The 18,083-nt window shown below is 45.7% G+C and overlaps 1 protein-coding gene across 2 annotated transcripts in view; it reads right to left on the minus strand.

Annotated features, from left to right (window-relative positions):
• Positions 1-18,083, minus strand: part of LOC119979555 (regulator of G-protein signaling 10-like) — a 65,409-nt gene that overhangs the window by 18,645 nt on the left and 28,681 nt on the right. For both annotated transcript variants that reach the window (XM_038821961.1, XM_038821962.1), the window contains exon 2: positions 3,467-3,585. In XM_038821961.1, coding sequence (XP_038677889.1) covers positions 3,467-3,585 — 119 coding nt within the window. The remainder of the gene's footprint in view (positions 1-3,466; positions 3,586-18,083) is intronic.

Below are 18,083 nucleotides of genomic sequence, written 5' to 3' on the forward strand. Positions count from 1 at the left end.
TGGGGGGGGGGGATGCCGGAGGTGATGAGGATTCTTAGTGAATTCGGGGGTTTGTCGGGGTATAAGTTGAACTTGGGCAAGAGTGAGGTGTTTGTGGTACATCCGGGGGATCAAGAGGAGGGGATTGGTAGGCTCCCATTGAAGCAGGCAGGGAAGAGCTTCAGGTACCTAGGGGTCCAGTTGGCGGGGAGCTGGGGGGCCCTGCACAAGCTCAACCTCACAAGGTTGGTGGAGCAGATGGAGGAGGAGTTTAAGAGGTGGGATATGTTACCGCTGTCACTGGTGGGGAGGGTGCAGTCCGTTAAGACGACGGTGCTCCCGAGGTTTTTGTTCCTGTTCCAGTGCCTTCCCATCCTTATCCCGAAGGCCTTTTTTACGAGGGTCAACAGGAGTATCACGGGATTTGTGTGGGCGCATGGGACTCCGAGGGTTAGAAGAGCGTTCCTGGAACGTGGTAGGGATAGGGGGGGGCTGGCGTTGCCCAACCTCTGTGGGTACTATTGGGCTGCCAACGCAGCGATGGTGCGTAAGTGGGTAATGGACGAGGAGGGGGCAGCATGGAAGAGGATGGAGGCGCCGTCTTGTGTGGGCACGAGCTTGGAGGCGCTAGTAACGGCGCCGTTGCCGCTCCCTCCAACGAGGTATACCACGAGCCCGGTGGTGGCGGCTACCCTCACAATTTGGGGGCAATGGAGATGGCACAGGGGAGAAATGGGGGGCTCGATGGAGGCCCCGATACGGGGGAACCATCAGTTTGTCCCAGGGAACATCGATGGCGGATTTCTGGGCTGACACAGGGCAGGGGTTAGGAGGTTGAGGGACCTGTTTGTGGAGGGGAGGTTCGCGAGCTTGGGGGAGTTAGAGGGGAAGTTTGGGCTCCCCCCGGGGAACATGTTTCGGTACATGCAGGTTAGGCAGGCGGCAGGTGGAGGGGTTCCCCCTGTTGCCCCCACGTGGGGTACGGGACAGGGTGCTCTCGGGGTGTGGGTTGGAGGAGGGAGGATTGCGGACATATACCGGGTAATGCAGGAGGTAGACGAGGCCTCGGTGGAGGAACTGAAGGGTAAATGGGAAGAGGAGCTGGGTGAGGAGATTGAGGAGGGGACGTGGGCGGATGCCCTGGAGAGAGTGAATTCCTCCTCTTCCTGTGCAAGGCTTAGCCTCATACAGTTCAAGGTGCTGCATAGGGCCCACATGACTGGGACGAGGATGAGTAGGTTTTTCGGGGGCGAGGACAGGTGTGCTAGGTGCTCGGGGAGCCCAGCAAATCACGCCCATTTGTTTTGGGCATGCCCAGCGTTGGGGGAGTTTTGGAAGGGGGTAGCAAGGACGGTGTCGAGGGTGGTGGGAGCCAGGCTGGGGACTCGCAATTTTTGGGGTGGCAGTGGAGCCGGGAGTGCAGGAGGCGATAGAGGCCGGTGTTCTGGCCTTTGCGTCCCTAGTAGCCCGGCGGGAGGATCTTGCTCCAATGGAAGGATGCGAGGCCCCCAAGCATGGAGGCCTGGATCTCGGATATGGCGGGGTTCATTAAATTGGAGAGGGTGAAATTTGCCCTGAGGGGATCAGTACAAGGGTTTATCACGTGGTGGCAGCCTTTCTTGGACTTCCTGGCAGAACGGTAGGGAAATAGGCCGACAGCAGCAGCAACCCGGGGGGGGGGGGGGGGGGGGGGGGGGGGGGGGGGGGGGGGAGGTTTGGATTGGGGGGAGGGAGAACTGTGTACATGGGTATGTGGGATGTGACGGGTGCTATCTCTTTCCCTTTTGTTGTTTGGGTGATCTTGTTTTCTTTTTCTTTTTCCTTTTGTTTGAAGTTGCTCTTGAAGTTGGGGGGGTATTGTTCTTGGGGTGTTACCGCGTTTGTTTGTTAATAGAGTCAAGATGTTTATATTTTGTAAACATTTCTATAAAAATTATTTTTTTTAAAAAGTTACTAGTAGGCCAACAATCCACGGTTGTCCAATTGGGCAGCACGGTAGCATTTTGGATAGCATAATTGCTTCACAGCTCCAGGGTCCCAGGTTTGATTCCGGCTTGGGTCACTGTCTGTGCGGAGTCTGCACATCCTCCCCGTGTGTGCGTGGGTTTCCTCCGGGTGCTCCGGTTTCCTCCCACAGTCCAAAGATGTACAGGTTAGGTGGATTGGCCATGATAAATTGCCCTTAGTGTCCAAAATTGCCCTTAGTGTTAGGTGGGGTTACTGGGTTATGGGGATAGGGTGGAGGTGTTGACCTTGGGTAGGGTGCTCTTTCCAAGAGCCGGTGCAGACTCGATGGGCCGAATGGCCTCCTTCTGCACTGTAAATTCTATGTAATCCAGATGCCTGGATGAATAATTTCACTGGTTGAAATTCCCCCCCATAGCAGTTTGGGAAATTGCATTCAGTTAAAAAAAAGACTGCTATCATTAAAAGTGACCACGAAAATATCCAGATTATCCTTAATAACTCAACTGGTTCATTCATGTTGTTCAGAGAAGGAAACATACCATCCTTACTTGTTCTGAATTCTAAGTGACACCAATCCCACTCCAACAAGATTGACTCTCGTCTGCCTTCTGAAACTGTAACAAGGAGCTGCACGAAGCAAGTAAGGATGGGCAATGAATGCTGCCGCTGTTTGTGATGCCCGCATCCCAAGAGTGAATAAATTAAAACAAAAGTTGAGAAACAGCATGAAATATTTGCTCAATATTTCATGGTATTACAGGTTTCCATTCTGAGGATGCGATTTTCTAGCCCTTCACACCAATGGGATCTTCCAGTCTCGCCGAAGGCGACTCCCAGCGGCAGAGCAGGCGAACCATGCAAAATACCGTAGGTTTCGGATAACTGGGAGATCGCGCTGGCGGCCAATGAATGTTTGATGTTTAATTAAACATTTTTTCCAGATAAATTGAAGTGGGGTTACTAAAGCTTTCCATGATTTCCACAAAGTACATGTGAATGAGCAGAAATAATGGCATTATTTTCAGTTCAATTCACAATTCTGGGATTGAACAGTTCAGAAACTCCCCTCTGAATGTAAATCAGGACAAGGAAAAGATAAAGACAGAAAAACAGAAGAATAAATGAATACGTGAGAACAGAAAAGAAGAAAGAGAAGAAACAAAATCAATTTACAAGGGGGCGGTCCCGTTATGAACCTTCACCAAATGGAACAATTCTCAGAATTTCACTGCAGCCACAAAAGTTTTTTCTAAAATTTAGAGTGCCCAATTATTCTTTTTTCCAATTAAGGGGAAATTTAGCGTGGCCAATCCACCCATCCTGCACATCTTTGGGTTGTGGGGGTGAAACCCACGCAGACATGGGGAAAATGTGCAAACTCCACACAGACGGTGACCCAGGGCCGGGATTTGAACCCAGGTCCTCAGCGCTGCAGTCCCAGTGCTAACCACTGCGCCACATGCCACCCCCTACAAAAGTAACTTTAACAAATCAATTTAACAAACTTTAGCGGACGAACCCTAAAATGCTTTACTCCTTCAGGGTCTTCCAGGAGGTTTTCTAATGAAATGGCCCACATTGAGGTTCCTGTTGCCTTCTGCTGGCTACAACTTGCACGCACGTCATTATCATGTATTTCTGTAACAAAAAAGGCACAGTACTTTACAATTAATATTTCTGTAACATAGTCAATTTTAGCAGAACTTAAATTGGTCAAATTAGCTGAGGTTACAGGTCAACTGAATGGCCTCCTCCTGCTTCTATTTTCTATGTAGGTTTCTGTGTAACTTCAGGAATGTATTTGCTTTTCTTTAAAATAAAGTTTTCCTTCGCAGTTCTTGGAAAATGGAAATTCACCCCTCGGGAAGTCAGGAACAAAATGTCACACTTACACAATTTGCTTTTCTATGCCAGGAATCTATCTAATTTTGTTTTCACATTTATACACATGCTTGTCATTTGCATATATGCAGATAAGTTTTTTTTAATACAAATTGTATGGCAATAATTGTGAATGGCAGGCAGAGTAACAACATTCAAGGCGCAGCATTGGAAGTGTAATGCTGTGGACAGAATGGATGAAATTCAGTCACATTAGCTACCAGGTTAAACTGGCAGTCATCCAAAGCTAACACCACTATGCAACATTTAGACAGCTCTTGTTTATACCTACACCAATTACAAATATATAAATCATCCAAATAATATTATACCTTACAGATCATATTTCATCAGCTTTCATCAGTCCTAACCAAGCTGTGCAATCCAATATAACTATGAAAAAATGACAAATGACTAATTAAGCAATTTTAGCAAACAACGACAACAGCAAACTCTGCCCTGTCGACTCTGTAAAGTCCTCCTGACTTTGGGGACTTGTGTCAAAATTTGCAGAATTAGTCAAGCAAGATCCTGACATAGTTATACTCACAGAATCATACCTTACAGATAATGTCCCAGACACCACCATCACCATCCCTGGATACCTCCTGTCCTATCAACAGAGCAGGCCCAGCAAAGGTGGCGGCACAGAGGTATACAGTCATGAGGGAGCTTCCCCGGGAGTCCGCAAAATCAACTCCGGATGCCATGAAGTCTCATGGCATCAGGTCAAACATGGGCAAAGAAATCTTCTGCTGACTAAAACAGCCCCCAACCCCCCCCCCCCCCCCCCCCAACCCTGCCGCCTACAGATAATGGATCAGTACTCCTTTATGTTGAACACCATTTGGACGAAACACTGAGGGTGGCAAGGGTGCAGAATGTACTCTGGGTGGGAGACTTCAATGTCCATCACCATGAATGGCTTGGTAACACCACTACTGACCAAGCTGGCCAAGTTCTAAAGGACATAACTGCTAGATTGGGTCTATGGCACGTGGTGAGGGAACGAACAAGAGGGGAAAACATATTTGACTCATCCTCACCAGCCTCCCTGCCACAGATGCATCTTCACATTGAAGACACCCTCCATCGTGTTGTGTGGCACTTCCACCATGCTGAATGAGATAGATTTTGAATACATCTAGCAACTCAAGCTGGGCAACTATGAGGCACTGTGGGTCATCAGCATCAGCAGAATTGTATACAACCACAATCTGTAACCTCATGGCCCAGCATATTCCTCACTCTACCATTAACCACCAAGCCAGGATCAACCCTGGTTCAATGAAGAGTGTAGAAGGACATGCTAAAGGAAGCACCAAACAGGGTAAGCATCATGCAGTAGACAGGGCTAAACAATCCCACAACCAGCGGATCAAATCGAGGCTCTGCAATCCTGCCACTTCCAGTCGTGAATGCTGGTAAGCCATTAAACAACTCACTGGAGGAGTAGGCTCCACAAATATCCATATCCTCCATGATGGAAAACCCCAGAACATCAGTGCAAAAGATAAGGCTGAAGCATCTGCAACAACCTTCAGCCAAAAATGCCGAATGGATGAGCCATCTCGGCTTCTGCCGGAGGTCGCAGGATCACAGATGCCAGTCTTCGGCCAATTCAATTCACTCCACGTGATATCAAGAAATAGCTGAAGGTACTGGGTACTGAAAAGGTGATACGCTTTGATTATATTCCTGCTGAAAGCCTGCGCTCCAGAATATCCCACACCCCGAGCCAAATTGTTCCAGTACAGCTGCAGCTCTGCATCTACCCGGCAATGTGTAAAATTGTACACAAAAAATCAGGACAAATCCAATCCAGCCAATTCACTCCCCATCAGTCCACTCTCAATCATCAGTCAAGTGATGGAAGGGGTCAACAACAGTGATATCAAGCACCACTTGTTTAGCAATAACCTCCTCACTTATGCTCAGCTTGGGTTCTGCCAGGATAACTCAGCTCCTAATCTCATTACAACCTTGGTTCAGACATGGACAAAAGAGATGAACTCCGAAGGTGAGGTGAGATTGACTGCCCTTGACATCAGGGCAGCAGTTGACCGAGCGTGGCATCAAGGAACCCTAGCAAAACTGGTCAGTGGGTCAGTGGGAATCGGGGGGGGGGGGGGGGGGCGACCCTCCACTGTTTGGAGCCATACCTAGCACAAAGGAAGATGGTTGTGCTTGTTGGAGATCACCATTTCAGTTCAAGGACATCACTGTAAGAGTTCCGCAGGATAATGTAACAGGCCCAACCATCTTCAGCTGCTTCATCAATGCCCTTCCTTCCACCAAAAGGTCAGTATTGGGATGTTTTACATCCTAATTCTGACCTTTTGGTGGAAGGAAGGGCATTGATGAAGCAGCTGAAGATGGTTGGGCCTATTACGTTATCACTAATGATTGCATGATGTTCACCATTTGCAACTGCTCAGATACTGAAGCAGTCCTCGTCCAAATGCAGAAAGACTTTGGCACTATCCTGCCTCGGGCTATCAAGTGGCACAAAACACTCGTGCCACACAAGTGACAGGCAATGACCATTTTCAACATGAGAGATTCTATTGTTTTACCCCATGACATTTAACGGCATTACCATAGGTGACTCTCCCACTAAGGGGAGTGAGTGGCGTAGTGGTACTGGCACTGGACTAGTAATCCAAAGACCCACCATGGCAGTTGGTGACATTTGAATTCCATAAAAATCTGGATTTCTGGTGATGATCATGAAACCGTGTCATAAAATCCCACCTGGCTCATTAATGTCCTATAGAGAAGGAAATCCGCCACCCTTACGTGGTCTGGCCTACATGTGACTCCAGATCTACAACAAAGTTGGGAAAGCGGGCAGCATAACCCCTCCCACCTGGGTTATTCTCTCTTCCAACCTCTTCCATCGGGCAGGAGATACAAAAACCTGAGAACACACACTAACAGGTTCAAAAACTGTTACCAGACTCCTGAATTACCCTCTTACGGACTGAACTGATCTCTGCACACATCGTCTCTACTGAGTAGTACTACAATCCGTATGCTTCACCCGATGTCTGCGTCTATGTATTTACATTGCGTATTTATGCGTGTCCTATGTTTTATCATGTGTGGAATGATCTGTCTGGACTTTATGCAGCACAATACTTTTCACTCTACCTTGGTACACGTGACAATAAATCAAATCCAATCCAAGTGGTTGGGCACGATCTTCTGGCCCTGTTGCGCCGGAAAAGCTTCGTGCTGCAGCGCAATATGGCCGGTGAAAGACTCCCGGGGTCCGCACGGTTCACAATGCCTCGCAAGATTCAACGCACTCTCACGAGACGTTGCAATGCCAATGGCAGGATCACGTTTTGACAAATCTGCATATTCGAATGAGGCAGTAAGCCTTACTCTAATGTGCAGATTTTCAAGATAACAGAGGCTTTGGGATTCAATCACTTTGCCCCGGGGACCTCGGACGAGCGCCGTTTGTTACTGTCCCCACAAACGGGGGTCTCCAAGGGGATCAGAGGCTCCCAGCTGCATGCCCTATGGGCAGGATGGTGCCTTGGCACTGCTGGTGCCACCTGGGTACCCTGGCAGGACCAGACTGGCACCTTGGCAGTGGCACCTGGGTGCCATCCTGGCACTGCCAAGATGGCATTTTTTGCGCACACGTGATTGGGCTGTGGTTGCCCACTATGGGTATTGGGGAGGGCCAGGGGACCCTCCCATGTTGCGTTCGGGCTGGGGGGTGGTCATCCAAATCTCTTGCTACAACAGGCAGTTCCGGCACGCGGAGCTCCCCGGAGTTAAAAACGGGGCTATATGTGACCTCAGCCGCTCATTTTCCATTTACCGTAGGTGCCTTCTTCCACATGAGTAGCGGTGAATAGCCACGTGTTTCTCGACACTGTGAGTGCCACAAGACACGTGGCTAAACGCGCTCGCTAGGGAACTTTATTCCCTTTTGGGAAGATCGCGGCCATTGACTCTCAAATGCCTTCCATAATGGAGGGTAGATTGGGATGGGAAATAAATGGATGTCCAGGCAGCAACGTCCACATCCTTTGACGAGAAACTGAACTGGAGACGATATGAAACTCCAAATCCTGACCAACCTTGAGAGCACGCGTGGATCAGGAGCAGGTTGCACAGCATTTTGTGCTCTCAGGGCACCTGCATGAGACGCTAAAACAAAAATGGTGTGAAACCCCAGTCATGGGACCAGTAACGGGGTACCATAATTGGAAGGAGTCACAGACAGGGGACAGTGAGAGGTCCCAGTTAAGTTAGGAGGAGCAGTAAAAGAGGCTCTAAGCAAATAATGGGCTATGGTTGGCAGACGTTAAGTGGCGAGGGCTTAGGAGAAACCCTAGTGATCAAAGAGGGCTTGGGAGAAGCCTTGATGATCGAAGTAGGTAACGGAAGGTTTGTGATACAGGTTGTTATGCTTGCAAGTTGGTGCATGGGTGTATTCTCACCAATCCAGGGGAATAGAACCTTAGGACACAAGGTTGAAACTTGCAAGGAGATGTCATCCAAATGATGTCTGCAGTGATGCCATCCAAGTTGGAGCAACTTTTTGGTGAGAATTCCAAGACAAGATCTTTGAAGGTGAAGACTGGAATCCCTCATGAGAGAGAGACAGAATTTCAATGAGATTGGCTGACTTGTCTGGCTGGGTTTTTGAGAAATCTGTGGAATCTGTCTTAGTCGGACTTGCAATTTATTGTGCACTGCACTGTGTTCAACCACAGTTGCCTTTTAATTCACGTGTACTTCAGATTAATCCTGCATGTCAAAGTATCATATAGATATTGTAAATTTCTTTCATATTTTGCAAAGTTTATTTTTGTTTGCTCAAAGCCTGTGGAAACTATTGTCGGGATTTACCGACCACCCCGCTGCATGTTTTCCGGCGACGGAGGTGGCCAGCCAGTGAGATCTACCGACCCCTCCATTGTCAATGGGATTTCCTGGTGACAGCACTCGTCGCCGGGAAACCCATGCGCCGGCGTAGGACCGGAATTTCCCGCTGGCATGAACAATCGGTAAGTCCCACCCATTATTATTAACAATAATAATAACTGTTTATTGTCACAAGTATACAGTTACTGTGAAAAGCCCCTAGTCACCACATTCCGGCGCCTGTTCGGGTAAGCTGTACGGGAATTGAACCCACGCTGCTGGCCTTGTTCTGCATCACAAACAAGCTGTCTAGCCCACTGAACTAAACCAGCCCTATTATTGTCTCAAGTGTCTTGATGCTTAAACTTTGTCTATTTTTAAAAAAATGTTATTGAAAAAATGAAAATCGCTTATTGTCACGAGTAGGGTTCAATGAAGTTACTGTGAAAAGCCCCTAGTCGCCACATTCCGGCGCCTGTCCGGGGAGGCTGGTACGGGAATCGAACCGTGCTGCTGGCCTGCTTGGTCTGCTTGAAAAGCCAACGATTTAGCTGAGTGAGCTAAACCAGCCCCTTGATCCTTAACCGGATCTTACTACCAACTTGGTCCAGGATGATAACACAATTAAGTTGTTATTGCTATTCTGGAAAATTATTCAAGTTTCATGTGTTATTCAGCTAGCTACATTGACAATGGCGTCCCTTGTCCCTAAATCACAAGGGCACAAAAATCTTCTTGCAACCCAAATTAATTTTGTTGAGATTAAGTGAAAGAAAAAAGGGAATATTTATGAAGGACCTCATTTGACTTTACATTTATACATCTCAAAGTCCTTCACATTCAATTAATTTATTTAGTTACTGTTTTAGCGGCAAAAGCAGTAGCAAGAGCCACAATCAAAGATGAAGTGAATGGCCAAGTTAGTAGTTTCTAGTTTGATTGGTTAAGGAAAACGGATTAGTCAGGACATTGGGGGAAACTGTTCATCCGATGACATGGAATTTGTAGCTGTTTTTATACAGCTGCTTGTTAACGTCGGATTCTAGGAGGTGCTGGAGTCAACCCTCAGGGTGACACCTCTAAACCTGGCTCCCTATCCCAGAATTGACAGAATTGAAAACTCTTGAAACATTTAGCCTGTAATTCTCCTGCCAGGAAAAGAGAGGCAGATTTAGAAGCAGTGAATGGGAGGAGCCAGGACACAGTTAACCATCTCCACACTCTGACCTGACCAATTACCAGTGTAACAGCAGCTTTTAACATCCATTCGCACTGGCAGAATGAGCCGTTGCTTACCCAATGTGGTGCAAAGAGCAAAAAGCTGTTATGCGAATAGCTAGAGTGAATCATCAGTAATGTCAGATGATGCCAGCTCACATGTAACTGAAGCCTGAGGGAAGAAGGTTCAAATGGAGTCCTGCTAAAGACCGACTCTAAATGTTCAGTAGTTTGGAAACCAGCTCCCTTTTATCAAATAGACCCAGAGCCCAGTTGTGATATTCATACAACCAGAGTCCAGTACCTCTTACAACGCACTGTTACTCAGATTAAATAGCAGTGGATGAGGGTTTGCACCCCCAAATCATTGACTAATAGCCAAAGGCATTATCAGAACACGAGTGGAGTGAAATTCAGCAGGGATTCCCCTGCTGCAGTGAAAGAGTTGCAGGAGCCCAGAATTTAACAGTATTGGTGTAACCACAATATAGTTTGGACACCTTACGCCATAGCAAGTGTACAACACAGTATTGCCTGGAAGATACTCGAGAAACTATACTTGTGAGAAGAGACTTGAGATACTGAGATAGTTTCCAGTGGAGCAGGCAGGATTAGGATTTAATAGAATTTTTTTTTGAAAAAACATATAATGAAGCATTTTGAGGGGCAGCACGGGTGACACAGTGGGTTAGCCCCGTTGCCTCCAAGGTTTGATCCCCGCTCTGGGTCACTGTCCGTGTGGAGTTTGCACATTCTCCCCTGTCTGCATGGGTTTCACCCCCACAACCCAAAGATGTGAAGGGTAGGTGGAGTGGCTGCGCTAAATTTCAAATTAATTGGAAAAAATGAATTGGATACTCTAAAAAAAAATTTTAAATGAAGCACTTTGATAGGCTAAATAAGGAAACAGGATGAAATGAAATGAAATGAAAATCACTTATTGTCACGAGTAGGCTTCAATAAAGTTACTGTGAAAAGCCCCTAGTCGCCACATTCCGGCGCCTGTTCGGGGAGGCTGAATCGGTCTGCTTTCAAAGCCAGCGATTTAGCCCAGTGTGCTAAACAGCCCCTTGTTTCTAGATACTTCTGGATACAGAATCAGTGACACAAATCATTAAATAAAGTTTAACAGCGAGATCGAGGTTACAATAAATTCTTCAGGTAGTGTGTTGTTAGATTATTGCCAGGGACCAGGGTTCGATTCTGACCTCGGGGTCTGTTTGTGTGAAGTTTGCACACTCCATATCTGTGTGGGTTTCCTCTGGGTGCTCTGATTTCCTCCCACTGTCCAAAGATGTGCAGGTTAGATGGATTGGCCATGCTAAATTGCCCCTAAGTGTCCAAAGGTTGGGTGGGGTTACAGGGGCAGAACAGGGATTAGGCCTGCATAGGATGGTCTTTCAAATAATTGGTGCGGACTGGCTGTGCTGAATGGCCTCCTTCTGCACTGTAGGGATTCTATGAATGCTGTTGTCAGGAGTTCTGGTGGTCCAGCAGGTGGGTAAATGCATCAGTTACATGATACTGAACTTCACAAACCTGAAGGATTCAAGTTCAGTCTTAGTTAGTGCTGAATTAACTGATGAATGGGGGAACAACTACAATTTCCTGTGCTAAGAAAGGAAAAGTTACATAGAAACATAGAACATACAGTGCAGAAGGAGGCCATTCGGCCCATCAAGTCTGCACCGAACCACTTAAGCCCTCACTTCCACCCTATCCCCATAACCCACTAACCCCTCTTCACCTTTTTTTGGACACTAAGGACAATTTAGCATGGCCAATCCACCTAACCTGTACGTCTTTGGACTGTGGGAGGAAACCGGAGTACCCGGAGGAAACCCACGCAGACACGGGGAGAACGTGCAGACTCCGCACAGACAGTGACCCAGCGGGGAATCGAACCTGGGACCCTGGCGTTGTGAAGCCACAGTGCTAGCCACATGTGCTACCATGCTGCCCCAATAAAACCTGTTGCGGCAGGTTTCATAGTTCTGGGGCTGAATTCTCCGCTGTCGGGATTCACCGTTTTGTCGGCAGCCCGGGGTTTTCCCGATGGCCTGATGCTGCTCCGCAATGGGAAACCCCATTGACCAGCCAGCGAAATGGAGAATCCCGATAGCATGCCGCACCAGAAATCTAGTGAAGCGGGACGAAGAACTGATCATTATCAAGTAACCTCTACTGGAAAGTGGGATTGCGTGTGTGCATGACAGCTGCAGATAGGTTTGGACATGGATATAATAATCCAGTACCAAAACTATTGATTTTGACACAGATTTTACAGAATTCCTACAGTGCTGAAGGAAGCCATTCGGCCCATCAAGTCTGCACCGACCCTCTAAAGGTGCACCCTACCTAGGCCCAATCCCAACGCTAGCCCCGTAACCCCATAACATCACCTAACCTTTAGACACTTAGGGGCAATTTAGCATGGCCAATCCTCCTAACATGAACATCTTTGAACTGTGGGAGGAAACCGGAGCACTCGGACGAAACCCACGCAGACACGGGGAGAACGTGCAAACTCCACACAATCACCCGAAGTCGGAAATGAACCCAGGACCCTGGCACTTTCAGGCAGCAGTGCTAACCCACTGGTGCCACCTTGCCACCCATTTATTTCCTTACTTGATTTCTCATTCAGGATTAAGCAGGCTCTATGCAATATCTGTGTCCTATTTGACCATGAGGTTCAAATCCGATTTCCTAAACACCAACAACAATACTGATTCCCACTTTTGCAAGCTCGCACATTTCTGGCTGTTAACTGTATATTAAATGTGTTTCATTGTATGCAGGCGGTTGGCATTAACTGGGGATTCACTTGAGCCCCTATAAAAATAGACACAGACTAAAGCTGTGACTGTTGGGTTCGGAAGTCTATGGTTGCAATAACTTTTTAATGGAATAGGAATGTGTGTAATTAGCTCCAGTTCTATCCTTCACCAATTGGCATTCTGAAAATGTAACATGATGGCAAAGAATGATTATCTAAAGGTGAGAAGCTATGAAAACAATTCAGACAGAAAGCTACAATCCTAGTTGCCGTTGTGAAAGGTGGTTAAAAAGCAAGTGTAAATTGTCAGGGCATGATTACCCTCAGTGATCATGTTGTTGGTGTTTAGGAAATCGGATTTGAACTTCATGGTCAAATAGGAGACAGATATTGCATAGAGCCTGCTTAATCCTGAATGAGAAATCAAGTAAGGAAATAAATGGGCGGCAAGATGGCACCAGTGGGTTAGCACTGATGCCTGACAGTGCCAGGGTCCCGGATGTTGGAGGTGTCTGAACCATTTTGCCTCGTGAAAACTCTGGGTCTCTGGATTACTAGCTGAGCGACAAAACCACTATCCACTGCTTCCGTGAATATCTTGCCCTTACCCTCCATTCTGCCCCTCCATGGATGCCACTTTTTGGAATCAGAATGGTTACACCACAGAAGGAGGGCATTCAGCCCATCATGTCCATGCTGGCTCTCTGCATGAGCAACTCACCTAGTCCTACTCCCCCATTTTTCCCTGTACTTTTTTCAAATAAGAAAGATTGTTTTGAAGGCCTCAACTGAATATGCGTCCACCACACAAGAAGTGAATTCCTGATCCTAACCATTCACTATGTTGAAAAGAGTTTCCCCTCATATTGCTGTTGCTTCTTTGCCATATTTGCTATATTTTTTGAAGTTTATGTATTTTAATCTCCACATGTCTCTCCACGGCCCCAGTGTGTTGCCGTGAGAACATGGGGTGCCATTGGATAGGTGGGGCTATGGGTTGGCATGGGAGGATGGGGGCATGGATGGATGAAAGGGTCAGAGCTGGAAAGCCTAAAATCCGCTTTTTATTTAAAGAATCTAGGACCAGGTCTCACAGAATCAGGGCAGGCCTTCTAACCAGCCTGCCTTAGCACTTGCCTGCTTCCATGATCTCCTAGCATCTGCTCTTGGGGTTGATGGCCCAACTTCATGCTACACCACAACCACTATCCAACCCCACACATGTGCACACCTGCACACCAAAAACACCACCCCGGAGTGAAAATCCTACAATTTGGTGACTTTTTTGCCAAACTCAAGCTCTCACCTTGGTAGCCAGAATCTGGCCTGAAGCACAGAGCTAGTGCTGTTGGTAGGTCCAAAAGTGACTCTTGTATAAGAAAATTGTCAGGTACCGGAGAAAGACCTTCCAATAATGCAAGAGGGTGATCTCTCTCTCTCAGCGGTCCTGACATAAAAGTACAAGTCAAAGCTATAGTCTGAACAGATTACACAATGACACAAAGGCCACAGATCAGTCTCCACTCGGAAATAGAAGCGGGAAGTCTTCATGAACGTGAAGTCTTGGTAGCTACCAAGAGGCGTGGTGATAAATTAATAAGAGGTAAAAAAAAGGGGGTTAGATAATTGGAGGAAGTTTGGAATTCAGTGAGGTACCAGGTAAGGACCAACTAGTTTTGTCACAGGTGGATTTGTACTGAAAAATTCTTGCAGATGGAGCTTGTAAGGCTAATATCAGACTAATTGCTGGGGTCTTCATGGGCAACTGGATAACACAGATGTTAGTGTGGATTCCTCCACAGCTGAAAAAGTAATCTTGAAAATCCTTTTAACTCTTATGGCTACAATATTCAGGAGAGTCTCGGTTAATTGGCATTATGTTTCTTTCTTTGTGACACTGATGCAGGAGGAAAATGGAGAACTGAACAGATGCATCTATGCCTTGAATGGTATCTCCAGGGTATTGTTTTTTCTAGTGAGGACTGTCTTGTGTTGACCGAAAAGCAGATCCTTCTTTGTATCCTAAAAGAAAACTTTCAGGCGTCTTCATGATGCATATTCATAATTTCTTATGGGGTGCTGCTACCAAATGAGAAATTTTAAGATGAGAGTAGAATTTAAAATTGGGAGTCAGGCCTGTAGAGCTTCTAAATATATTGGTTTAGACATTACGCAGAGTACATCTGGAATATATTTAATCAACAATCCCATTCAGCACATCATCCTCATCCTGTTTAATGCTACTAGGTTAGAACAAAAGGGTCATCTTATTTTTAAGAAGAGACAGCAATTGTGGAGCTTGACTGGTCAGTTGATCTGGTTGGACATTAAAACTCAATCAGATGCTGGCTTTGATGTCCTGTAAAAAACATTTTAAGGGCAAATGAAACAATCAAAACATAAAATCTGGAGAAATGTGTCTTAAATTTACATGTGAATCTGGTCATTTTTAGTGATGCTTCAGATGCTAATCTTCCTGATGGGTATTCTAGCGCAGCTGGTTTCACAACACTTATGGGTGAAAATAAAAAATGTTGTCCATTCTTTTGGGAAGCTGTTGAAAATACTCTGGCTACTGAAACACTGGTTTGTGTGGCATTCCATTCGTCAAATATTTTAAGTGAGATTCTGTACAATGGGTGTACTGAAGATTGTATACCTACTGAATGTTATCGACACCATTCATTGTGGAATAGAGTGCATGCCATGAAAAGTGAAGTTAGAAAAGGTTGAGGATTGACCATGCTGATTTGAATCTAACGCTGGAAAGGGAATCTCTAAAATTTAATGTGTGGATGCATCGACTGTTTGATTGTACATGGCATTTGCTTTTTCTCTGGCAAATATATTGTTGGGGTCTTCAAAGGAGGGGAGTCTCTCAACAGGGAGCTTCGTACAGGTTATGGAGGTTTGATTTAATTTTTGAAATTTTATTTGTGCATAGTAACATTGAGTCTTAAAGAGAAGGGAATCTATTGATTGTATATTAGCTGTTTACGCAGGCGGTAGGCATTAACTGGGGATTTATTTGAGCCCCTGTAAAATAGATATGGACTAAAACTGATGTTGGTTAGAAGACGGGTGCTTGTATGCAGCTGTAAAAAAAATTAATGTGATAATTAGTTTCCATTCTACCCTTCACCCCAACTGGCTTTATGGAATACAACATAGCCCCAATTTGCTGACAACTCTTATCCTCACCGATGTCATCTCCAGACTTAATTCCACCAAAGTTTACTATGTCAATCTCCTAATCTACACTCTGACTCCAAGTCATTTAAACTTCACAACCCACATCACCACTGCAAGTATCGTTCTATATCCGCTTGTTGTCCCCCATTGGATCAAATTTCAATTCTTTGTCCTCATCTGCAAACTCCTTTGAGGACTTGCTGCACTATTCTTCAATCTACAAACTCTCCCATGCCCATGGATCCTCTTACTTCTCTGGGATTCTGTGCAATAGCGAGGAGAAATATTGGTTCCGATGTGGAATCAGTATGGGCAAAGCTTAGTGGGGATTGTAAATAGACCCCAAAACTGTAGTTGTGATGTTGGGAATGGCGTTAAACAGGAAATTAGAGGTGCATGCAGTAAAGGGACATCTATAATTATGGATGACTTAAACTGCATATAGATTGGGAGAATCAAATTAGTAACAATGCCTTAGAGTAAGAATTCCTTGAGTGTATACGGGGCGGTTTTCTGGACCAATATGATGAGGAACCAACTAGAGAACAGACCTTCCTAGACTGGGTATTGTGTAATGAGAAAGGAATAAATCGGCAATCTAGTTTTGCAAGGCCCCTTGGGAATGAGCAGCCATAATGATAGAATTCTTAATCAAAATGGAGAGGGACATAGTTGATTCTGAGACTAAGCTCATGAATCTTTAATAAGATTCTGTGATGGATTGGGAAATGTTACTTTAAGGGATAGGCAATGGCAAACATTCAAAGAGCACAAGGGTGAACTGCAACAATTACTTGTTGCTATCTGGTGCAAAAGTAAGAGCGGAAAAGTGGCCAAACCATGGCGGAACGGAAATTAGAGATAATATTAGATCCAAGAAAGAGGCATACACATTGGCCAGGAAAAATAACAGATCTGAGTATTGGGAGCAATTTACAATTCAGCAATGAGGACCATGGGTTGATTAAGAAGGAGAAAATAGAGTACGAGAGTAAGCTTGCACGGAACATAAAAACAGACTGTAACGGTTTCTATATGTATGTGAAGAAAAAAAAAATTGTGAAGACAAATATAGGTCCCTTACAGTCAGGTACAGGGGAATTTATAATGAGAACAAACAAATGGCTGACCTATTAAATACATACTTTGGTTCTGTCTTCACAAAGGAGGTCACAGATAACATACCAGAAATGTTGGAAAACACAGGGTTTAGTGAGATGGAAGATCTGAAATAAATCAGCATTAGTAGGAGAATGGTGTTAGGGAAATTGATAGGATTGAAAGCCGCTAAATCCGCAGGGCCGGATAATTTTCATCTCAGAGTGCTTACGAAGTGGCCCTAGAAATAGTGGATGCATTGGTGGTCATCTTCCAAGATTCTATGGACTATGGAATAGTTTCTATAGATTGGAGAGTAGATAATGTAACTCCACTATTTAAAAATGGAAGTAGAGAGTAAATGGAATTATAGACCAATCAGCCTGACATCAGTAGAGGGGGAAATTCTAGAGTTCATTAGAAAAGATTTAACAGCAAAGCACTTGGAAAACAGTGGCAGAATTGGACAGCATCGGCATTAATTTACAAAAGTAAAATTATGCTTGACAAATCTACTGGAACTCTTTGAGGATGGAGCTAGTAGGCTTAATGAGGAGGAGCCAGTGGATTTGTCTATTTGGACTTTCATGAGGCTTTTGACAAAGTCCCACGTAAGAGATTAGCGTGCAAAATTAAAACCCGTGGTATTGGGGTAGTGTATGTAGATGGATGGGAAACTGGTTGGTAGACAGGAAAGGGAGTAGAAATAAAAAGGTCCTTTTCCAAACGGTAGGCAGTGACGAGTGAGAACCCGTAAGGATCAGTGCTGCGACCCGAGCTCGTCACAATATATATCAATGTTTTAGATGAGGGAACTGAATGTAATATCTCAAAATGTTCAGATGACACAAAGTTGGATGGGAGGATGAGTTGTGAGGAAGATGCAGAGATGCTTCAGTATAATTTGGACAAGTAGAGCTAGTGGGCAAATGCATGGCAGTTGCAGTATAATGTGGGTACGCCATTCCTTCACTGTCACTGGGTCAAATCCTGGAACTCCCTCCCTAACAGCACTGGGCTGTACCTATGCCTCAGGGACTGCAGTGGTTCAAGAAGGCAGGTCACCTTCACCATCTAA

The sequence above is a fragment of the Scyliorhinus canicula genome, chromosome 16 (genome assembly GCF_902713615.1).
Source record: "Scyliorhinus canicula chromosome 16, sScyCan1.1, whole genome shotgun sequence".
NCBI classification, from domain to species: Eukaryota; Metazoa; Chordata; class Chondrichthyes; order Carcharhiniformes; family Scyliorhinidae; genus Scyliorhinus; species Scyliorhinus canicula.